General features: G+C 50.7%; 1 protein-coding gene across 1 annotated transcript; it reads right to left on the bottom strand.

The window, feature by feature from the left end:
* Positions 1-542: 542 nt before the first annotated feature.
* Positions 543-19,776, bottom strand: LOC140382641 (insulin-like growth factor-binding protein 2-B). The gene is made up of 4 exons (XM_072465927.1): positions 19,402-19,776; positions 16,465-16,619; positions 8,811-8,951; positions 543-697 (listed from the first exon to the last, which is right to left on the bottom strand). The coding sequence occupies exons 1-4, from the start codon at positions 19,757-19,759 to the stop codon at positions 545-547; spliced, it is 807 nt and encodes a 268-aa protein (XP_072322028.1). The 5' UTR covers positions 19,760-19,776; the 3' UTR covers positions 543-544.
* Between the last annotated feature and the right edge of the window lie 5,401 nt (positions 19,777-25,177).

Below are 25,177 nucleotides of genomic sequence, written 5' to 3'. Positions count from 1 at the left end.
TTACCATATGTATGATTTACATCGCCTGGGACAGAAGGTCCAAACTATGGCCCGGGGCCAAACGCGGCCCTTAAACAAACGGCCCTCAGGCTTCCTGATGAAAAGTGTGAGTTTAGTCTTTACATGACGTCAAACATGAGCTCATGAAATAATGTATTTATTAAACATAATAATTCTATTTCACGATCAAACACGAAGAAACTTGAGACGTTCCGTTCTTCGCTCTGGTGTGAACGTGAGGGGCCCCGGAGCCTGAACAGGGCGTGGCCCCTCACCTGAAGTGTGCGTTTGAGTAAAATGTGATCAAATTAAATCTACTTCCACTGCAGCTTGCCCCGCCCACATCAGTGTGTGACGAGTGAGTGACAGCTGGATTCGACCAATGACAACAAAGCACCATCTTCCAGAGGCGATTACTTCAGGCTCATTTACATAAATAATGACAGCATCTAAACGCTGGTGTTACTCTGGTTGTATATAGTTACAGTATGTACAGTAGTACTGGAAGTATTCAGTGGTCAGTGCCTCCTCGGGGGTCGCGGGGTCAGAATCCAGCGGTCAGCTCGGTCTCCGCGGCAATGAAGTACTGCTCACAGTTGGGGTCTCCTCTGACCGGCGGCGAGGTCGGGATCTGGTCTCCGGTCAGAGGGTCAACACACCAGCACTCGCCCCGCTGACCGTGGAGGGACATGTTGCACTGCAAGACACACACACACACACACACAGAGACGCACACATGCACACAGAGACGCACACATGCACACACACAGACACACAAAACACACACACACACACACACAGTCAGCATTTGCGTGTTCTTCCTGTGTCTGAGTGCGTTTCCTTCAGACGTTCTGCTTTTCATCATCAATCCAAACACGTGATTGGCTAAAGGAGTCCTGACCACACCTGGGACGGGTCAAACGCAGCAACGCGACGTCACAACAAGTGTAAGACCGATTGTGTCGATGACGAGTCACTAAAATGTGAAGGAAAACACACAAGTCCACAAACGGACTTAATGTTCAGTTTGAACCTGAACAAAGATCATCCGTGAACACATTCATCACTTTGGTGTGAAACTAGGAGCACCAGACGTCCCTATTTACCCGGGACACGCCCAGTTTTGAGTCCTGTTGCCCATGTTTCAGCAAATGTGTCCAAAACCAGTGATTTGACCCAGTTCTACACAAGATATGTCCCAGATGTCCCGGAGGACAAACACGCTCCCGGGACACACAAACACACATGGGACACACAAACACACATGGGACACACAAACACACGTGGGACACACAAACACACGTGGGACACACAAACACGTGTGGGACACACAAACACACATGGGACACACAAACACACATGGGACACACAAACACACGTGGGACACACAAACACACATGGGACAAACAAACACACGTGGGACACACAAACACACATGGGACACACAAACACACATGGGACACACAAACACACATGGGACACACAAACACACAGGGGACACACAAACACACGTGGGACACACAAACACACAGGGGACACAAAAACACACAGGGGACACAAAAACACACGTGGGACACACAAACACACATGGGACACACAAACACACGTGGGACACACAAACACACGTGGGACACACAAACACACATGGGACACAAAAACACACAGGGGACACAAAAACACACATGGGACACACAAACACGTGTGGGACACACAAACACACGTGGGACAGACAAACACACGTGGGACAGACAAACACACATGGGACACACAAACACACATGGGACACACAAACACACATGGGACACACAAACACACAAACACGCATGGGACAGACAAACACGCATGGGACAGACAAACACGTGTGGGACACACAAACACACGTGGGACACACAAACACGCATGGGACACACAAACACGTGTGGGACACACAAACACACGTGGGACACACAAACACGCATGGGACAGACAAACACGCGTGGGATCACTCTCCGTACGCGCTCTGCTTTTGTCCGCCCTGAATGCACGCTCCTGCGCTCTCGCACGGCATTGGTCCAGAACCAGGGCCATGCCGTGGGTGGGGCCCCCCAAGTCCGACCAATCCCCGGTGCCGAACCGGGTCATGCCCCCAAAAATCACCACCAGCGTCACGACAGAACCCACCGAAAAACACAGCGAGGCATGCCAGTGCTCGGGCCCCCCGCCGAGATCTGCTCCTGCTAATCGACCCGCGGGAGGAGGAGGCGGGGCCCCCAGAACCCCCCCCCCCCCTCTTTTCCTCCGATGAGAAAGAACAAAAAAAGTGACAGTTACAGTAATTATCGCGGGACAAGAAGGAGGGACAAGTCCAGAAAGCAAAGTGCAGAGAAGGGTACAGTTTTGGCCCCTGGGAACCACACAGGGGCCAGCCAGACAATGCACTTGTTTTGGAGAAATAATCAACTTTGGCCAAGACTATGGCGCATATTCAAATGATTCGAATCGTCTTTTCTGCTCAATTTGTTTGTCCGTCCCGTGTCTGATGGGTAACGAGGGGGGACGGGGGGGACGGGACGGGGGACGGGACGGGGGACGGGACGGGGGACGGAGAAAGGAAAATGTAAATTCCGAGTCCCCGAATCGGAAGCACAGTGTGTTCCTCGGACGCCCGAACAAAAGTCTTCCCACAATGTTGGCCAAAACGTGTTGTTATTGTTTTGTGCTGCGCCCGCGGTGACGAGATCGCGCCGCCGCTTGTCTGTGGGGGGAGAGAGAGAGAGAGAGAGAGAGAGAGAGAGAGAGAGAGAGAGAGAGAGAGAGAGAGAGAGAGAGAGAGAGAGAGAGAGAGAGAGAGAGAGAGAGAGAGAGAGAGAGAGAGAGAGAGAGAGAGAGAGAGAGAGAGAGAGAGAGAGAGAGAGAGAGGGAAGAAAGAGGGAGTGAGGAGGAACGAGGGAGGAAGCAAGGAGTTGACAAGGGGAGAAAAGAGAGGAGAGAGATTTAGAGAAGGAGCAAAGGAAACGGGTGAGGAAGAGAGGGGGGAGAATAAGCAACAGGGCAAAGGGCGAGAGTAGAAGACGCTGAGAGAATGAGAATAACAGAGAGAGGGGGAGAGAGGAGGAGGTGGAAAGAGAGAGGAAGCAGAGGGAGGAAGAGGAGGGAGACTGGAGAAGGGTCACATGGGGTGAAGAGGGTCACAGGGGTGAAGAGGGTCACAGGGACTGAAGAGGGTCACAGGGACTGGAGAGGGTCACAGGGGTGAAGAGGGTCACAGGGGTGAAGAGGGTCACAGGGACTGGAGAGGGTCACAGGGGTAAAGAGGGTCACAGGGACTGGAGAGGGTCACAGGGTGAAGAGGGTCACAGGGACTGGAGAGGGGTCACAGAGACTGGAGAGGGTCACAGGGGTGAAGAAGGTTACAGGGGGTGAAGAGGGTCACAGGGACAGGAGAGGGTCACAGGGGTGAAGAGGGTCACAGGGACTGGAGAGGGTCACAGGGGTGAAGAAGGTCACAGGGGGTGAAGAGGGTCACAGGGACAGGAGAGGGTCACAGGGGTGAAGAGGGTTACAGGGGGTGAAGAGGGTCACAGGGACAGGAGAGGGTCACAGGGGTGAAGAGGGTCACAGGGACTGGAGAGGGTCACAGGGTGAAGAGGGTCACAGGGGGTGAAGAGGGTCACAGGGGTGAAGAGGGTCACAGGGACTGGAGAGGGTCACAGGGTGAAGAGGGTCACAGGGGGTGAAGAGGGTCACAGGGGTGAAGAAGGTCACAGGGGGTGAAGAGTAAGTCCGGGCTCCCGTTTTTATGCCTTTGGAACTGTTTTCGGTAAATATTCACGTCAGGTGAATTCCTTTCGCACGGAGAAGTTAGAGTTCTGACTGAACATTCTGATGTCGATCAGTTCGTGGCGGCATCGCCCGCTCAGGTCACGCCCCTCTCGTCGTCTCACCCCCAGAGGGAGTAACTGGATCGGGTGTGGCGCCTCCCCTCCAGGCTCCCCCAGGGCATTCACTGTTCTTCGTGACTCCGCGGCCTCGTACGTTGCCGTGAGCGTTCGCCGCAGACTGTTTGCTCACAAAGTGCTTCCCTCGGGTTGGAAATGGTCCGGATCCGTGACGGAGAACGGCCCGTGCTCGCCATGAAGTCTGAAAGCGCTCTGAGCGGCGCGATAAACACCTGCTGGAGCCGAGACGGAGCCAGAAGAAGGAGAGAAGCTCCGGTGTAGGACCTAAGGGAACGCTGGTGAGATCGTGATTGATGATGTGACAATTTGGAAGCCTACGGCCTGGAGCAGGGCCAGTCAACATAAGGCCTGGGGGCCAAATCGGGCGCTCCAATTGATTTATTCCGGCCCACAGCTCATCTTTCAAATATTACAAAATGTATAATGTTGTTTAAGGGTTTCGTTCTGGGTCATCTCTAGTTTAGACCTGGTTTAGTCCTTGTTTGATTCTGCTTCAGACCGGTTTTGGTTCTAGTCCAGTCTTAGTTTAATTCTGGTTCAGTTCTGTACAGTAAGGACACTTTTTTCTGTTTGTGTGTGAAAGCGACATGAGAAACGGGCCGTCACCGCCTGCTGGTCGCCGCCCCCTGCTGGTCGTCGCCTCTTGCTGGTCCTCGCCCCCTACTGGTCGTCGCCCCCTGCTGGTCGTCGCCCCCTGCTGGTCGCCGCCCCCTGCTGGTCGCCGCCCCCTGCTGGTCGTCGCCCCCTGCTGGTCGTTGCCTCCTGCTGGTCGTCGCCCCCTGCTGGTCGTTGCCCCCTGCTGGTCGCCGCCCCCTGCTGGTCATCGCCCCCTGCTGGTCATTGCCTCCTGCTGGTCGTCGCCCCCTGCTGGTCGTTGCCTCCTGCTGGTCGTTGCCTCCTGCTGGTCGTCGCCCCCTACTGGTCGTCGCCCCCTGCTGGTCGTTGCCCCCTGCTGGTCGCCGCCCCCTGCTGGTCGTCGCCCCCTGCTGGTCGTCGCCCCCTGCTGGTCGTTGCCCCCTGCTGGTCGCCGCCCCCTGCTGGTCGTCGCCCTTGCTGGTCGTTGCCTCCTGCTGGTCGTCGCCCCCTGCTGGTCGCCGCCCCCTGCTGGTCGTTGCCTCCTGCTGGTCGCCGCCACCTACTGGTCGTCGCCCCCTGCTGGTCGTTGCCTCCTGCTGGTCGTCGCCCCCTGCTGGTCGTCGCCCCCTGCTGGTCGTTGCCTCCTGCTCGTCAAACCGCTGCAGGTCGCTGTCTCTTTTAAAACCCGACTGAAGCAGCTTCTCGTGTGCAGAGACGAATCCCTTGGTCGTGGAACAGAGGTCAAATCGTTGGCATCGAGCAGAGAAAAGATCAGGGTCGTGAGTTTGAATCCCGCTCCCGACAAAAACATCCAAGAAACTCTAAGTCACACGGAATGAACCGCTGGGACGTGTGCGAATGAACATACAGTTAGATGTTGAGCGTGCCCTGAAATAAACTGCTTTGTAAAGTCACCGTAAACGCCATGGCAACGCGTCACCGCCCGACGAGACAGAACGGGCATCGATTACATTTTTTTCAAAAGGTGCAAGAGCAAAAGGAAAGATGACTCAAACTGGCCCAAAACAACTTTGTGTCGGTAAATGAGACGATACTGAGGAGGGAAAAACCTTTCCAACACCTTTAAAGATCTTAAAAGTCCATTTTGCATCATATGTTCCTCTAAGTCAGCGTTATTAGGACTTATTTGGAGAGCGCGAGGCCGTGAGGCGGCGAGCGGAGGAACAACGAGCCGCAGTCAACTTTTGGGATGACTCAGGCGGGATTAAGACCCAAATCACATTATGTACTCTCACTTTGCACCAGATGCACTTCATAATCAGCGTGCCGGGCTAGCTCACGCCTCCGTTAGCGCTGAAGCTAATCCCCGAGCGAGTCCTGACGCCGATGTGAGGTCTGCGAGGCAAGACATGAGCAGCGCCGCGGACCAGGGATTTGAGGTCAGGCCGAGACATGCTGTTCTTGGGCCGGTCCCGATCGTGGCGTGTCACGTCATTTCAATTTATTATTTAGTTTGGTCGGGACGGTTCACGTGTCAATGAACATACGTGACACCAGGAAACAACTTCGGACGTGTTCAAGTGGAGGAAGACGCCCACAGAGGACGGGAGCGGGACGGGAGCGGGACGGAAGCGGGGCGGAAGCGGGGCGGAAGCGGGGCGGAAGCGGGGCGGAAGCGGGGCAGAAGCGGGGCGGGGATAGGAGCCGGAAGCGAGAAGGAAGCGGGACGGGAGATGGATGGGTGCGGGATGGGGATAGGAGCCGGAAGCGAGAGGAAATCGGGACGGAAGCGAGATGGGTGCGGGACGGAAGCAAAACAGAAGCGAGACGGAAGCGGGACGGGAGCTGGATGGGTGCGGGCTGGGGATTGGTGCGGGCTGGGGATTGGAGCGAGGCGAGACGGGAGTGGGGCGGAACGGGAGCCGGACTGGTGCCCAACAGGCCAAGACTATTCTATCTCTCTGGCCCGAGATTGGGACAGAAGCGTCGGTCTTTAACGCCCACCGGCTTGTTTCCAAAGAGATGAACCTGGAATGTTCCACAGCATGGCTTTAAAGCTGGCCGTCTGTACAGAGACTAACAGGAGACGAGCCTCGGACGATGTCCCAGGACAGACATGAGGCGAGCCCGCTCACAGAAACATGTGCCATGATCAGAAACACATTTTCTGCAGAGATCTGGCAGGTGAAGACACAGGGATCACTGGACACAGGGACACTGGACACAGGGACACTGGACACAGGGACACTGGACACGTGAACACTGGACATGGGAACACTGGACACTGGGACACTGGACACAGGGACACTGGACACAGGGACACTGGACACGCGAACACTGGACACAGGGACACTGGACACAGGGACACTGGACATGGGAACACTGGACACATGAACACTGGACATGGGAACACTGGACATGGGAACACTGGACACAGGGACACTGGACATGGGAACACTGGACACAGGGACACTGGACACAGGGACACTGGACAGGCGAACACTGGACACAGGGACACTGGACACGTGAACACTGGACACAGGGACACTGGACACGTGAACACTGGACACAGGGACACTGGACACGTGAACACTGGACACGTGAACACTGGACACAGGGACACTGGACACAGGGACACTGGACACAGGGACACTGGACACAGGGACACGTGAACAGTGGACACAGGGACACTGGACACAGGGACACTGGACACGTGAACACTGGACACAGGGACACTGGACACAGGGACACTGGACACGTGAACACTGGACACAGGGACACTGAACACAGGGACACTGGACACAGGGACACGTGAACAGTGGACACAGGGACACTGGACACAGGGACACTGGACACGTGAACACTGGACACAGGGACACTGGACACAGGGACACTGGACACGTGAACACTGGACACAGGGACACTGGACACAGGGACACTGGACACGTGAACACTGGACACAGGGACACTGGACACAGGGACACTGGACAGGCGAACACTGGACACAGGGACACTGGACACGTGAACACTGGACACAGGGACACTGGACACAGGGACACTGGACACGTGAACACTGGAAACAGGGACACTGGACACAGGGACACTGGACACAGGGACACTGGACACAGGGACACTGGACATGGGAACACTGGACACATGAACACTGTACATGGGAACACTGGACACAGGGACACTGGACACGTGAACACTGGACACAGGGACACTGGACACGTGAACACTGGAAACAGGGACACTGGACACAGGGACACTGGACACAGGGACACTGGACATGGGAACACTGGACACATGAACACTGTACATGGGAACACTGGACACAGGGACTGGACACAGGGACACTGGACAGGCGAACACTGGACACAGGGACACTGGACACGTGAACACTGGACACAGGGACACTGGACACAGGGACACTGGACACGTGAACACTGGACACAGGGACACTGGACACAGGGACACTGGACACAGGGACACTGGACACGGGAACACTGGACACAGGGACTGGACACAGGGACACTGGACAGGCGAACACTGGACACAGGGACACTGGAAACAGGGACACTGGACACAGGGACACTGGACACAGGGACACTGGACACAAGGACACTGGACACGTGAACACTGGACACAGGGACACTGGACACAGGGACACTGGACACAGGGACACTGGACACGTGAACACTGGACACAGGGACACTGGACACAGGGACACTGGACACAGGGACACTGGACACGTGTTCCAGACTGAACTCTTTAGAGAATGAACCGACTCAAATCTACTAAAACCATCAATTACAAAACGTGAAATACGTTCTGTTCCGTCAGATCATAAACTGGACAGTGAAGTTTTCAGTTGCCACGACAATAGTTCTGCTCTATAAAAATACCACAGATGTTCCATAAAAACTCCAGTGAAGAAAACCTCCAATAATCGACTGTAGTAAAGAGTTCAGAGGTCACATCAGAGGTCAAACTCATGGAGAACACGACTGACACTGTAATAAACATGTGACAAATTTGACCGTTATTTATGTTTGTATTTGTATCTGTATTTTTTATTTTTATTTATTTTTTTATTTTTATTTTTTTATTATTTGCATACAAGAAAATTAAAGATTTAACTGTGAGCAGCTTTTCATTTTGTCTTTTTAATTTATTTATGTAAACTTTTTTTCTTCATCGTTTGAATAAAAACAAATAGATATATATAAAACAGAAGAAGACACACAGGGAGAACATCATGACCTAAGTCATGATGTTCTCCCCGTGTGTCATGCCCTGGACATCACAGATCATGTGTGCGGCGCGATGTCTCACCTGTTTGATGTTGTACAGGCCAAAGCGGTCACAGTTTGGGAACTTGAGCTCGGACAGGTTCTCCAGAGGTCCCCTGTGGTCCTCGGTGGTGATTTTAGAGATCTCCTCCATGACTTTGTCCAGCTCCATCTGACACGCACTCTGTTCACCACGTCAACAACAACAACAACAACAACTAAATCAACAACAACAATAATGTAATACAGTCATTTTTCTTAATTAGTTAAAGGTAAGTTTATTTGTAGAGCACAACTCGAACACAAGGGAATTCAAAGTGTTTCATGTGACCTTCATGTGACCGTCAAGTGACCGTCATGTGACCGTCATGTGACCTTCATGTCACCTTCATGTAACCATCATGTGACCGTCATGTGACCGTCATGTGACCGTCATGTGACCCTCATGTGACCGTCATGTGACCTTCATGTCACCTTCATGTAACCATCATGTGACCGTCATGTGACCGTCATGTGACCGTCATGTGACCGTCATGTGACCTTCATGTCACCTTCATGTAACCATCATGTGACCTCCATGTGACCGTCATGTGACACTCATGTGACCATCATGTGACCTTCATGTCACCTTCATGTAACCATCATGTGACCTCCATGTGACCGTCATGTGACACTCATGTGACCATCATGTGACCTCCATGTGACCGTCATGTGACCTCCATGTGACCGTCATGTGACCTTCATGTGACCGTCATGTGACACTCATGTGACCATCATGTGACCTCCATGTGACCTTCATGTCACCTTCATGTAACCATCATGTGACCTTCATGTGACCGTCATGTGACACTCATGTGACCTTCATGTGACCGTCATGTGACACTCATGTGACCATCATGTGACCTCCATGTGACCGTCATGTGACACTCATGTGACCTTCATGTGACCGTCATGTGACACTCATGTGACCATCATGTGACCTCCATGTGACCGTCATGTGACCTTCATGTCACCTTCATGTAACCATCATGTGACCTCCATGTGACCGTCATGTGACACTCATGTGACTTTCATGTGACCTTCATGTGACCCTCATGTGACCATCATGTGAGCTCCATGTAACCTCCATGTGACCTCCATGTGACCGTCATGTGACACTCATGTGACCTTCATGTGACCTTCATGTGACCCTCATGTGACCATCATGTGACCCTCATGTGACCATCATGTGACCTCCATGTGACCTTCATGTGACCCTCATGTGACCATCATGTGACCATCATGTGACCTCCATGTAACCTCCATGTGACCTCCATGTGACCTCCATGTGACCGTCATGTGACCTTCATGTGACCTCCATGTGACCGTCATGTGACCTTCATGTGACCTCCATGTGACCATCATGTGACCATCATGTGACCTCCATGTAACCTCCATGTGACCTCCATGTGACCGTCATGTGACACTCATGTGACCTTCATGTGACCTTCATGTGACCCTCATGTGACAATCATGTGACCTCCATGTAACCTCCATGTGACCTCCATGTGACCGTCATGTGACCTTCATGTGACCTCCATGTGACCATCATGTGACCTTCATGTGACCTCCATGTGACCGTCATGTGACCTTCATGTGACCTCCATGTGACCGTCATGTGACCTTCATGTGACCTCCATGTGAGGGTTGAAACTAATAGACTCAAAATGTCTCCACGTTCCATTTGACTTCCATATTTGAACTAAAGTAATAATACAGTTACACCACGGACCACCCGATGATCGTCATGGCAACAGCTGACTGACGAGCGCCCGATGATCGCCATGGCAACGGCTGACTGACGAGCGCCCGATGATCGGCATGGCAACGGCTGACTGACGAGCGCCCGATGATCGCCATGGCAACGGCTGACTGACGAGCGCCCGATGATCGGCATGGCAACGGCTGACTGACGAGCGCTCGATGATCGGCATGGCAACGGCTGACTGACGAGCGCCCGATGATCGGCATGGCAACGGCTGACTGACGAGCGCCCGATGATCGGCACGGCAACGGCTGACTGACGAGCGCCAGAGGATCGCCACGGCAACGGCTGACTGACGAGCGCCCGATGATCGCCACGGCAACGGCTGACTGACGAGCGCCCGATGATCGCCACGGCAACGGCTGACTGACGAGCGCCCGATGATCGCCACGGCAACGGCTGACTGACGAGCGCTCGATGATCGCCAAGGCGATGATCGCCAAGGCAACGGCTGACTGACGAGCGTGGAGAATCGAGACCACGGCTGGCGGTCCGTACGTGTGAATTCCCGGGGAGGATTTAAAACAACCGTCCACCTTCAGAACGCAACAGTCGACCTCGAGCCCGCGAACCAGAGTGTCGCCGGTTCGATTCCCGCCCCACCGTCCACTCCGGTGACGGTGACGCGTCCGGGTCTGACAGAACTCGAGCGGTTCAAAGTTGTGTTCATAATGGCGTTTGACAGATGTTGTGGGGTTGGTGACCTCGGGTGACCACCCACACGCCGGCCGCTCCTCTGCAGCTGCATTCTCCCGGACCCCGCCCCCCCGACGCCCATCTGCATAAAGGACCACCAAGGACCGCCAACGCCTCGCTCATTAGCACAGGCCGCGCACGGAAAGAACATTCGGCGCAAACACGTCAACAACCGTTACGATGACCCCGAAGAGCGAGGGCCCGGTCCACGTTTGTGAAAGAAATGTCCAAACTTATGACCTAAATGTTCCTCCGTCACACGTCGTTCAGGGGCCACAGGCGTTCGGGGGCCACAGGCGTTCGGGGGCCACAGGCGTTCGGGGGCCACAGACTTGTCATGTTCGTCTTATATCGTATAAGTCATCAAACTGTCACTTCTTTGGGGTCGAATAACGGCGCCGCTTTTCTGAGGCTTGTGTGAAAAGACGTGGAACTTCCCGTATATTACCATATTTTCCGGAGTATAAGTCGCACCAGCCAAAAAATGCTTAATAGAGAAGAAAAAAAAACATATATAAGTCGCACTGGAGTATGAAATGCGGCTGCAAGTGTGAAAATAAGAAATAACATCACATATAAGTCACTCTGGAGTACAAGTATAAGTATATAAGTATTAATATAAGTATGAGTATAAGTACCCCGGCCAAAACTATGAAAAAATACGACTGCGACTTATAGTCCGGAAAATACGGTAATAAATGTTCTGTATTTCATGTTGTTATTGGCTCTCGTACCTTTGTTCATGCATCTTTCAGTCAGGCGTTCTCTTGTCGGGATTTGTGTTAGTACTCCATCTGCTGGCAGCAGAGGGTATTACCATGGGGGAATGAACCAAAGCTAGCTTGCCCCGCCCGACATGCTAATGTGATGAAACTGAGTGTTTTTGTGAGGCTCAGAGGAGGAGCAGAGGAGCCCGTAAACAGGACTCACGAAACAAACAAAGTTGTTTTTTTATTTTGAAGTAGAAAACTGAATCTTTCTGCTGCTTTATTTTGAAATGGCGTTGTGTTTAAGTTTTAGAAGTCTTAAGTGAAACATGTCAAAATAAGAGCGTGTTGAAATCGGGAAACACTTATAATAACGTGCTTCCTTAAAGATATGACGTACTGTGGACTTTACTGTACACAATGGCCTCACGGTGCCTTGCTCATTAACAGTGGCGTGAAGGTGCGACTCCCGGAATGCGCTGGTCTTTGTGGTGCACAAAGGCGAGGGCAGGAGGTGGTGTTATGGCATTCCTCTGCTTCATTGGACAGAACAGGGTCCTTTATGTCGGGGCCCAGGGGGCGGAGCCAGAGGAGTTCAGACCAGGACATGACCTTTGCTCCACATATACACACATGCAGTATATATACATATACATACATACAGTATATATACATACATACAGTATATGTACATACATACAATATATATATATATTATATATATGTATATACAATGTATACATACATACAATATATATACATATACATACATACAATATATATATACATACATACAGTATATATACATACATACAATATATATATATATATATATATATATATATATATATATATATACATATACATACATATATACAGTATATATACTGGTTCACCCTTAGGGTGAACCAGTTTTTGTCTTAAAGTGTTTCCTGGTTTAAAATAAACAGGGACTTCGTGTTGTCTAAAAATTCTCTGCAGTTTTTCCGACAGGCCAGACACATAAGGGATAGAAACACCCTTCCTTCTCTGTTCAGTTTCCCTTTTGTCCTGCTTCTTGGTTCTCTTCACTCTGTTGAGAGCCCAAGCGGGGTAACCACAGGCTGAGAGGGCATTTCGGACATGTTTGTCCTCTTTCTTCTTGCCCTCTGAGCTGGTGGGCACACCTTGAGCTCTGTGTTGTAAGGTTCTGATCACCACATATCAGGTTTACAAGAGAAGACGCTAAGGAGAATCGCTTGGCCTTTCTTGATTGTTCCACGATCAGAGGAGGGGACGGGAAACTCCAAATAGAAGTATATAGGAAACCTACACACACGGACCAGTATCTGCTCTTTGGTTCCAACCACCCACTACAGCACAAGCTGGGTGTGATCAGAACCTTACAACACAGAGCTCAAGGTGTGCCCACCAGCTCAGAGGGCAAGAAGAAAGAGGAAAAACATGTCCGAAATGCCCTCTCAGCCTGTGGTTACCCCGCTTGGGCTCTCAACAGAGTGAAGAGAACCAAGAAGCAGGTCAAAAGGGAAACTGAACAGAGAAAGAAGGGTGTTTCTATCCCTTATGTGTCTGGCCTGTCGGAAAAACTGCAGAGAATTTTTAGACAACACGAAGTCCCTGTTTATTTTAAACCAGGAAACACTTTAAGACAAAAACTGGTTCACCCTAAGGACAAGTTGCCGACTCAAAAACAGAGCAATGTAGTTTATTCGATCCAATGCAGTGAAGAAAGCTGTAAAGAACGTTACATAGGTGAGACAAAACAGCCTCTACACAAGAGGCTTTATCAGCACAGAAGAAATACAAGTTCAGGACCACAGAGCGCCGTGCATCTCCACCTTGAAGCCTCTAATCACTCGTTTGAAGACGGTGAGGTGAAGGTTTTAAGCAGGAGAAAAGATGGTTTGAAAGAGGAGTCAAGGAAGCTCTTTTTGTTAAAAAAGAAAGACCTTCTTTAAACAGAAATGGAGGGCTAAGGTTTAATCTTCCTGTTATTTATAATGGGTTACTGAACCCCTGGAAAGATAGAGGACCAGGTCATTTAGATGCTAATCAGGTACTCAGGGTGGTTGACAAAGACAAAGAGGATTCTAATAGCCCATTAAGATTCTGAATAGGCTCGGTAGATACAAGGGGGGAGTTTCTGTTGAAACAAACAACTCTTTCTACTTCAGGAAGGCTCCTCCCAATGGGCGGGTCTTACCACAGAACAGTATTAATATCGGAGTTCTCGATCTAAATTCTTTTATTGACAATGACTCTTGGATGAGAGTCGAAACGTCTATTTTTTCAAACTGAGTCCAGATGACTACAACTGAAGCTTTTTCTACTATGGAACACGCCTGGACGAATGAGGGATTACACCGACATATATATATATATATATATATATATATATATATATATATATATATATATATATATATATATATATATATATATATATATATATATATATATATACATACATACATACATACATACAGTATATATACATATATACAGTATATATACACACATGCAGTATATATACATACATACAGTATATATATATACATATACATACATACAGTATATATACATACATACAATATATATACATATACATACATACAGTACGTATATATATATATATATATATATATATATATATATATATATATATATATATATATATATATATATATATATATATATATATATATATATATATATATATATACAGTATATATATATACATACATACAGTATATATACACACATACAGTATATACACATTACATACATACATACATATACATACATACAGTATATATACATACATATACATACATACAGTATATATTCACACATACAGTATACATACATACATACATACATACATACATATATATATATATATATATATATATATATATATATATATATATATATATATATATATATATATATATATATATATATATATATATACATACAGTATATATACATACATACTGTATATCCCTTGCATCGCCTTCTCGTTCTCGTCCCCCTCGCGTCCCCCTCGCGTCCCCCTCACGTGTCCCTCAGAAGGGAGAACAGAATGTTTCCCCCCCGGAGTGTTTCGTAAGTGACACATTGTGACATAATCAGTCCGCGGTGTGCTGTCTGCGTCCAACTGCAAAACATCTGATCAATCGCGGGGTAAAGAGCTCCGGAAAAGCTGTTACCACAGATCTACCACAGATCTACCCCAGATCCACCCCAGATCTACCACAGATCCACCCCAGATCCACCCCAGATCTACCCCAGATCGACCCCAGATCTACCACAGATCTACCCCAGATCCACCCCAAATCTACCCCAGATCTACCACAGATCTATCCCAGATTTACCCCAGATCCACCCCAGATCCACCCCAGATCTACCACAGATCCACCCCAGATCCACCCCAGATCTACCCCAGATCCACCCCAGATCTACCACAGATCTACCCCAGATCCACCCCAAATCTACCCCAGATCTACCACAGATCTATCCCAGATTTACCCCAGATCCCTCCCAGATTTACCACAGATCTACCCCAGATCTACCCCAGATCTACCCCAGATCTACCCAGATCTACCCCAGATCCACCCCAGATCTACCCCAGATCCACCCCAGCTCTACCACAGATCTACCCAGATATACCCCAGATCCAGCCCAGATCTACCCCAGATCTACCCTAGATATACCCCAGATATCCCCAGATCTACCCCAGATCTACCCAGATCTACCCCAGATCTACCCCAGATCTACCCCAGATCTACCCCAGGGGTACCCCAGATCTACCCAGATCTACCCCAGATCTACCCCAGATCTACCCCAGATCTACCCAGATCTACCCCAGATCCACCCCAGGTCTACCCCAGATCTACCCAGATCTACCACAGATCTACCCCAGATCCACCCCAGATCTACCCCAGGTCTACCCCAGATCCACCAGGGTCATGGTCACGGCTCGGGGGGCGAGAGTGTGGAGTTCAGACCAGGACGTGAACTTACGGTGAAAAAACGGTTTCATCTGGACAGACGTTTTCCAGAAGGACGCCGAGGTAAAAACGTGACGCTGGAAGACGGTTCAAGACAAGCGACGGAAGAAGAATAAATAAAAACGTCCTTTGAACAGGAACGCTCTGAGATCCCACCTCCCCTCAGTCTACAACCGCTTCATGAGACCTTATCAGATATAAACGCTGCCTCTCAAAACCAGCCCATCAGATTGAAACTGACTTTGATCTTGATTTAAAACCTTTGAAACTTCTGACAACGACGGGCCCCCGCTGGACGAATGGGCCCCTGCTGGACGAATGGGCCCTTGCTGGACAAATGGGCCCTTGCTGGACGAATGGGAGATCACACTGACAGCTTAACCAGAAACACCGAAACACCAGAAGTGTCAGAGGTGAAAGTGGGCGGAGTCAGGCCTTGACTTGACGACAAAGGTCAAATGTGTGTGTTTGTCTCACCAGCGGGACCCTGGGAGCCCGGTTCTCGTCCTGGGGGCAGGTCTTCATCCTGGTCTTGATGTCCTTTAGGTGCTGCTTCAGAGCCGCCTCCTGCCACGCCCGGGGGTCCGGGGGCGGCCTCCGGATCAGGGGCGGAGTCTCTGTGCTCTGGACCTCTGGAAAACAAAGGAGGTTTTTCTTTTCTTTTCGTTTGAGCGTTTAGTGGATTTATTCATTTGAAACGGGGGGAGGGGTTTACGGAGGGACATCGACCGCACCCACAGAGACTCCTTCTCCTCCAGGAAGTGGTCAGTCTCTGTCCAGTTTATATCAGCAAGATTTATGTGCAGTAGATCAGTTTTCTACGACAACGAAAGGAAATAACAAAAACAGACCAGCAGAGGGCAGAGTGACCACAACAGTTTAGTCACCGAGACGACTGAGGGGGACGTGAGGGGGACGTTTTATGTTTGTCCAACGTCTGGATGGAAATGAAATGAACAGAAAAATGTCGCACCTTTTTCATAGTTCTGGCCAAGATGCGACTTATACTTATATTTATACTTATATTCTTATACTACATTGCCACTTATATGCGTTTTTTATTTCTCTATTATGCATTTTTTGGCTGGTGCGACTTATAGTCCGGAAAATACGGTACTCAACACATCAGTCTGTAATAAGTTTCAGAAAGTACAGTCTGGTTTTTACCTTTAGTCGTCTGTACTTTGCCACAGACTCTGACTCACGATCGTTCTGCTCTAAAATGGATCCGTTTAATAATTACAAGACAAGACGGGACGAAACGCAAACGCGGCTCGTTTTTATGCCTCCGACGCTTCGCCTGGGCCGAGATTGTCCCGGAGGCTTCCTGTTCCTCGCTGATCCCATGATGCACCGGGGCCGCGCATAAAGCTTAACGTGTCGTGCGGTTTCTTCGGATTAAATTACACGTGTCGTTAGAGCCGTGCCCGAGGAGGAGGCGGGAAAAGTGTGAATAACGAGTTAATGAAAGCGCAGAGGCGAGCGAGGGGTGCAGAGGAAGAATGCTGCTGAGTCAGGAGGGAGCAGCCAGGAGCGAGGGATGCAGAGGAAGAACGCTGCTGAGTCGGGGAGGGAGGAGCCAGGAGCGAGGGATGCAGAGGAGGAACGCTGCTGGGTCAGGATGGAACAGCCAGGAGGGAGCGGTGCAGAGGATGAACGCTGCTGAGTCAGGAGGGAACAGCCAGGAGCGAGCGGTGCAGAGGAAGAACGCTGCTGAGTCAGGAGGGAACAGACAGGAGCGAGGGGTGCAGAGGAAGAACGCTGCTGAGTCAGGAAGGAACAGACAGGAGCGAGGGGTGCAGAGGAAGAACGCTGCTGAGTCAGGAGGGAACAGCCATGAGCGAGGGGTGCAGAGGAAGAACGCTGCTGAGTCAGGAGGGAACAGCCATGAGCGAGGGGTGCAGAGGAAGATTGCTGCTGAGTCAGGAGGGAACAGCCAGGAGCAAGGGGTGCAGAGGAAGAACGCTGCTGAGTCAGGAGGGAACAGCCATGAGCGAGGGGTGCAGAGGAAGAATGCTGCTGAGTCAGGAGGGAACAGCCAGGAGCGAGCGGTGCAGAGGAAGAACGCTGCTGAGTCAGGAGGGAACAGCCAGGAGCGAGGGGTGCAGAGGAAGAACGCTGCTGAGTCAGGAAGGAACAGACAGGAGCGAGGGGTGCAGAGGAAGAACGCTGCTGAGTCAGGAGGGAACAGCCATGAGCGAGGGGTGCAGAGGAAGATTGCTGCTGAGTCAGGAGGGAACAGCCAGGAGCGAGCGGTGCAGAGGAAGGTTGCTGCTGAGTCAGGAGGGAACAGCCAGGAGGGAGCGGTGCAGAGGATGAACGCTGCTGAGTCAGGAGGGAACAGCCAGGAGCGAGCGGTGCAGAGGAAGAACGCTGCTGAGTCAGGAGGGAACAGCCAGGAGCGAGGGGTGCAGAGGAAGAACGCTGCTGAGTCAGGAAGGAACAGCCAGGAGGGAGCGGTGCAGAGGATGAACGCTGCTGAGTCAGGAGGGAACAGCCAGGAGGGAGCGGTGCAGAGGATGAACGCTGCTGAGTCAGGAGGGAACAGCCAGGAGCGAGCGGTGCAGAGGATGAACGCTGCTGAGTCAGGAGGGAACAGCCAGGAGCGAGGGGTGCAGAGGAAGAACGCTGCTGAGTCAGGAGGGAACAGCCATGAGCGAGGGGTGCAGAGGAAGAATGCTGCTGAGTCAGGAGGGAACAGCCAGGGGTGCAGAGGAGGGAGAAGGTCTGCGTACACTTGTTTTCATAGGTTTGTCCCCTCAGGAGCTCGAAACACCTGATGATGTCATAAGGTGGTCATCTCCATTGTTGGGAAGTTCTCTTGAGTCACGTCTTCATCTCCTGAAGGACTCGAGTCTCAGACGAGTCTCACCAACAATCCAATCGTTACAAATTAAGAGGCAATAATTCTCTCTGGTGGGAATTACCGTAATTTCCGGACTATAAGTTGCACCTTTTTTCATAGTTTTAGCCGGGGTGCGACTTATACTCCAGAGCGACTTGTATGTGATATTTTTTTGTTATTTTCACTCTGACGACCACAAGAGGGCGCTCTAGGCTCTAAGCGATGCAGAAGAAGAATCTGCACTTCCTCTTCCTCTGGAGTTTGTGGAGTTGTTTAGAAGTGACACAGAGGAAGAAGAATTCAATGGATTTAGTGATTTGGGGTAAAACTGATGCTTTGCTAAACTTGTTAGCATGTTAGCATGTTAGCATGTTCTTTATGCTATAGTTATCTGAATAACTGTTCATATGTTACGTTAACATACCAGACACTTACCACAGTTCTGTCTGTGCCTCATGTAGCTGAAGGTGTTAGCGTTAGCATACGTACACCGCGTCATTTAGCTGAAGGTGTTAGCGTTAGCATGTTAGCGTTAGCATACCAGAACTCATCGACCGAACACGACTCACCGTTGGTCGCGTCCGGCGCCTCGACCTTCTGCCCGCAGCGGCCCAGGCCCAGCAGCAGGTCCTGGAGCGGGAAGGGGGCCCCGGGCGTGGGGTGACAGCGCAGGCCCGTGGAGCACCTGGGGGAGTAGACCCCGCAGAACTCGCCCTCCGTCCGGGCGCACACGGGGCAGCACCCGCACCCCGGCTCCCGCACGATCTCGCCGCAGAACCCGGACACCTTGGGGCACAGGGCCAGCAGTTCGGCCGTGCAGCTGGGGCAGCGGAAGACCAGGTCCCCCAGGGGCCGGGCGGGCCACGGGCACAGGAGCAGCAGGCAGCAGAGGCGCAGGAGCATGGTGCCGGCGGCGGCGCTGGACATTTGGAGGAAAGTGGGAACGACCCCGAGATAAGAGAGCGAACCGAGCGAAAGTCCATCCTGTGGGTAAACAACAGATAGTGCAGACGGCGTCCTATCTGCGTTTGTTTGGGTGAGAGGTCGAGAGACATTGTGGGGCGAAATCGTTTACGGTCGTGATACGCCGGAACTTCAGAGGGAGGGGCTTCAGAGGGAGGGGCTTCAGAGGGAGGGGCTTCAGAGGGAGGGGCCTCAGACGTCTGTGGGCGAGAGAACTTGACTGAAAACACACGATGTCAATCATAAAGGTCAAATTATGTCAACAAATGTGTCATATCAACTGTGTGCATGGACCAAACATCAGGGGGACAAAGGGGGCATGTCCCCCCGCTCCTCTGACAGTGTCCCCGCCCCCTGATCCTCCCCCTGACACTGTCCCCGCCCCCTGATCCTCCCTCTGACAGCGTCCCCGCCCCCTGATCCTCCCTCTGACAGTGTCCCCGCCCCCTGATCCTCCCCCTGACACTGTCCCCGCCCCCTGATCCTCCCTCTGACAGCGTTCACGCCCCCTGATCCTCCCTCTGATAGTGTCCCCGCCCCCTGATCATCCCTCTGACAGTGTCCCCGCCCCCTGATCCTCCCCCTGACACTGTCCCCACCCCCTGATCCTCCCTCTGATAGTGTCCCCGCCCCCTGATCCTCCCTCTGACACTGTCCCCGCCCCCTGATCCTCCCTCTGACAGTGTCCCCGCCCCCTGATACTCACTCTCACAGTGTCCCCGCCCCCTGATTCTCCCTCTGACACTGTCGCCGCCCCCTGATCCTCCCTCTCACTGTGTCTCCGCCCCCTGATTCTCCCTCTGACACTGTCGCCGCCCCCTGATCCTCCCTCTCACTGTGTCTCCGCCCCCTGATCCTCCCTCTGACAGCGTCCACGCCCCCTGATCCTCCCTCTGATAATGTCCCCGCCCCCTGATCCTCCCTCTCACAGTGTCCCCGCCCCCTGATCCTCCCTCTCACTGTGTCTCCGCCCCCTGATCCTCCCTCTGATAGTGTCCCCGCCCCCTGATCCTCCCTCTCACAGTGTCCACGCCCCCTGATCCTCCCTCTGATAGTGTCCCCGCCCCCTGATCTTCCCTCTGACAGCGTCCACGCCCCCTGATCCTCCCTCTGATAATGTCCCCGCCCCCTGATCCTCCCTCTCACAGTGTCCCCGCCCCCTGATCCTCCCTCTCACAGTGTCCACGCCCCCTGATCCTCCCTCTCACAGTGTCCCCGCCCCCTGATCCTCCCTCTCACTGTGTCCCCGCCCCCTGATCCTCCCTCTCACAGTGTCCCCGCCCCCTGATCCTCCCTCTCACTGTGTCTCCGCCCCCTGATCCTCCCTCTGACTCGCAGTAAGTCATTTTCAAGCGCACGTCTAAGTTTGAAGCACAAGTCGCTTTAAAGACGACGCAGCAAAAATAAGTCCAAATGTTGGCGCGGGGTCCGGTTTGTGTCCTCCACGTGCTCTGGGTCCGGTCTGTCTCAGAACTCTCTTTTCTTCATACAAATGGCACGAAAAGTCTGATTTTTGCAGCAGGTGCTTGAACTCCACCGTGAGGTCAGGACAATATAGGACTCATTGGAGCAGGTTTACGTGCAATGTGTGGAAAAAACATTAAGGAACAGATCATTTGAAGTTCACGTTTCACATATAAATCGCAGGATTAATTTGATGAAATGCAGTGAAATCCAAAGCTGGAAGTCTAATATTTTCCATGAGATCAAACTGAGGCCAGAGCAGAAGTTTCACGTGCAGCGTTTTGTCTTAATCACTTTGGAAAGTGTTAAGACGAAAACAGAGGATTCTCCATCATTTCTTTGGCTCGCTCCTGGTTCCTCTCTGCAAATAGTGTTTAGTCCTGTTTGGACCTGGTTTAGTTCTGGTGTAGTCCTGATTTAGTCCTGGTTTGGACCTGGTTTAGTCCTGGTTAAGACCTGGTTTAGTCCTGGTTTAGACCTGGTTTAGACCTGGTTTAGCCCTGGTTTAGACCTGGTTTGGTCCTGGTTTAGACCTGGTTTAGTCCTGGTTCAGACCTGTTTTAGTCCTGGTTTAGACTTGGTTTAGTCCTGGTTAAGACCTGGTTTAGTCCTAGTTTAGACCTGGTTTAGTCCTGGTTTAGACCTGGTTTAGTCCTGGTTTAGTCCTGGTTTAGACCTGGTTTAGTCCTGGTTTAGTCCTGGTTTCAACCTGGTTTAACCCTGGTTTAGACCTGGTTTAGTCCTGGTTTAGTCCTAGTTTAATCCTGGTTTAGACCTGGTTTAGTCCTGGTTTAGTCCTGGTTTAGTCCTAGTTTAGACCTGGTTTAGTCCTGGTTTAGACCTGGTTTAGTCCTGGTTTAGTCCTGGTTTAGACCTGGTTTAGTCCTGGTTTAGACCTGGTTTAGACCTGGTTTAGACCTGGTTTAGTCCTGGTTTAGTCCTGGTTTAGACCTGGTTTAGTCCTGGTTTGGACCTGGTTTAGTCCTGGTTTAGTCCTGGTTTAGTCCTGGTTTAGACCTGGTTTAGACCTGGTTTAGTCCTGGTTTAGACCTGGTTTAGTCCTGGTTTAGACCTGGTTTAGACCTGGTTTAGTCCTGGTTTAGACCTGGTTTAGACCTGGTTTAGACCTGGTTTAGTCCTGGTTTAGACCTGGTTTAGTCCTGGTTTAGACCTGGTTTAGACCTGGTTTAGTCCTGGTTTAGACCAGGTTTAGACCTGGTTTAGTCCTGGTTTAGTCCTGGTTTTGTCCTGGTTTAGACCAGGTTTAGACCTGGTTTAGTCCTGGTTAGTCCTGGTTTAGTCCTGGTTTCGACCTGGTTTAGTCCTGGTTTAGTCCTGGTTTAGTCCTGGTTTCGACCTGGTTTAGTCCTGGTTTAGTCCTGGTTTAGACCTGGTTTAGTCCCGGTTCAGTCCCGGTTTAGACCTGGTTTAGTCTTGGTTTAGTCCTGGTTTAGTCCTGGTTTAGTCTTGGTTTAGTCCTGGTTTAGTCCTGGTTTAGACTTGGTTTAGTCCGGGTTTAGACCTGGTTTAGTCTTGGTTTAGTCCTGGTTTAGTCCTGGTTTAGTCCTGGTTTAGTCCTGGTTTAGTCCTGGTTTATATCTGGTTTGGACCTGGTTTAGACCTGGTTTAGTCCTGGTTTAGACCTGGTTTAGACCTGGTTTAGTCCTAGTTTAGTCCTGGTTTAGTCCTGGTTTGGACCTGGTTTAGACCTGGTTTAGACCTGGTTTAGTCCTAGTTTAGTCCTGGTTAAGTCCGGGTTTAGACCTGGTTTAGTCCTGGTTTAGTATTGGTTTAGACTTGGTTAAGTCCTGGTTTAGACCTGGTTTAGACCAAGTTTAGTCCTAGTTAAGTCCTGGTTTAGTCCTGGTTTAGTCCTGGTTTAGACCTGGTTTAGTCCTGGTTTAGTCCTGGTTTAGACTTGGTTTAGTCCTGGTTTAGACCTGGTTTAGACCTGGTTTAGTCCTGGTTTAGTCCTGGTTTAGACCTGGTTTAACCCTGGTTTGGACCTGGTTTAGTCCTGGTTTGGACCTGGTTTAGTCATGGTTTAGTCCTGGTTTAGACCTGGTTTAGTCCTGGTTTAATCCTGGTTTAGACCTTGTGTAGTCCTGGTTTAGACCTGGTTTAGTCCTGGTTTGGACCTGGTTTAGTCCTGGTTTAGTCCTGGTTTAGACTTGGTTTAGTCCTGGTTTAGACCTGGTTTAGTCCTGGTTTAGTCCTGGTTTAGATTTGGTTTAGTCCTGGTTTAGACCTGGTTTAACCCTGGTTTAGACCTGGTTTAGTCCTGGTTTGGACCTGGTTTAGTCCTGGTTTAGTCCTGGTTTGGATCTGGTTCAGTCCTGGTTTAATCCTGGTTTAGACCTGGTTTAGTCCTGGTTTAGACCTGGTTTAGACCTGGTTTAGACCTGGTTTAGTCCTGGTTTAGACCTGGTTTAGACCTGGTTTACTCTTGGTTTAGTCCTGGTTTAGTCTTGGTTTATTCCTGGTTTAGTCCTGGTTTAGACCTGGTTTAGTCCTGGTTTAGTCCTGGTTTAATCCTGGTTTAGTGCTGGTTTAGACCTGGTTTAGACCTGGTTTAGACCTGGTTTAGTCCTGGTTTAGACCTTGTTTAGTCCTGGTTTGGACCTGGTTTAGACCTGGTTTAGTCCTGGTTTAGACCTGGTTTAGACCTGGTTTAGTCCTGGTTTAGTCCTAGTTTAGTCCTGGTTTAGTCCTGGTTTAGACCTGGTTTAGTCCTGGTTTAGTCCTGGTTTAGACTTGGTTTAGTCCTGGTTTAGACCTGGTTTAGTCCTGGTTTAGTCCTGGTTTAGACCTGGTTTAGTCCTGGTTTAGTCCTGGTTTAGTCCTGGTTTAGACCTGGTTTAGTCCTGGTTTAGTCCTGGTTTAGACCTGGTTTAGTCCTGGTTTAGACCTGGTTTAGTCCTGGTTTAGTCCTGGTTTAGTCCTGGTTTAGACCTGGTTTAGTCCTGGTTTAGTCCTGGTTTAGACCTGGTTTAGTCCTGGTTCAACCCTGGTTTAGACCTGGTTTAGTCGTGGTTTGGACCTGGTTTAGTCCTGGTTTGGACCTGGTTTAGACCTGGTTTAGTCCTGGTTCTGTCCTGGTTTAGACCTGGTTTAGTCTTGGTTTAGTCCCGGTTCAGTCCCGGTTTAGACCTGGTTTAGTCTTGGTTTAGTCCTGGTTTAGTCCTGGTTTAGTCTTGGTTTAGTCCTGGTTTAGACCTGGTTTAGTATTGGTTTAGACTTGGTTAAGTCCTGGTTTAGACCTGGTTCAGACCAAGTTTAGTCCTAGTTTAGTCCTGGTTTAATCCTGGTTTAGACCTGGTTTAGTCCTGGTTTAGTCCTGGATTAGACCTGGTTTAGTCCTGGTTTAGACCTGGTTTAGTCCTGGTTTAGTCCTGGATTAGACTTGGTTTAGTCCTGGTTTAGACCTGGTTTAGTCCTGGTTAAGTCCTGGTTTAGTCCTGGTTTAGTCCTGGTTTAGACCTGGTTTAGTCCTGGTTTAGTCCTGGATTAGACTTGGTTTAGTCCTGGTTTAGACCTGGTTTAGTCCTGGTTTAGTTCTGGTTTAGACCTGGTTTAACCCTGGTTTAGACCTGGTTTAGTCCTGGTTTAGTCCTGGTTTAGGCCTGGATTAGTCCTGGTTTAGACCTGGTTTAGTCCTGGTTTAGTCCTGGTTTAGTCCTGGTTTAGACCTGGTTTAGACCTGGTTTAGTCCTGGTTTAGACCTGGTTTAGACCTGGTTTAGACCTGGTTTAGACCTGGTTCTGTCCTGGTTTAGACCTGGTTTAGTCCTGGTTTAGACCAGGTTTAGACCTGGTTTAGTCCTGGTTTAGTCCTGGTTTTGTCCTGGTTTAGACCAGGTTTAGACCTGGTTTAGTCCTGGTTTAGTCCTGGTTTAGTCCTGGTTTAGTCCTGGTTTAG

Source organism: Eucyclogobius newberryi, unplaced genomic scaffold, assembly GCF_026437365.1.
Source record: "Eucyclogobius newberryi isolate DKJ021-1_F unplaced genomic scaffold, fEucNew1.0.hap1 SCAF_101, whole genome shotgun sequence".
Classification (NCBI taxonomy): Eukaryota; Metazoa; Chordata; class Actinopteri; order Gobiiformes; family Gobiidae; genus Eucyclogobius; species Eucyclogobius newberryi.
The sequence above is the reverse complement of the archived record's forward strand: the minus strand, read 5'-3'. Positions and strand labels throughout refer to the sequence as shown.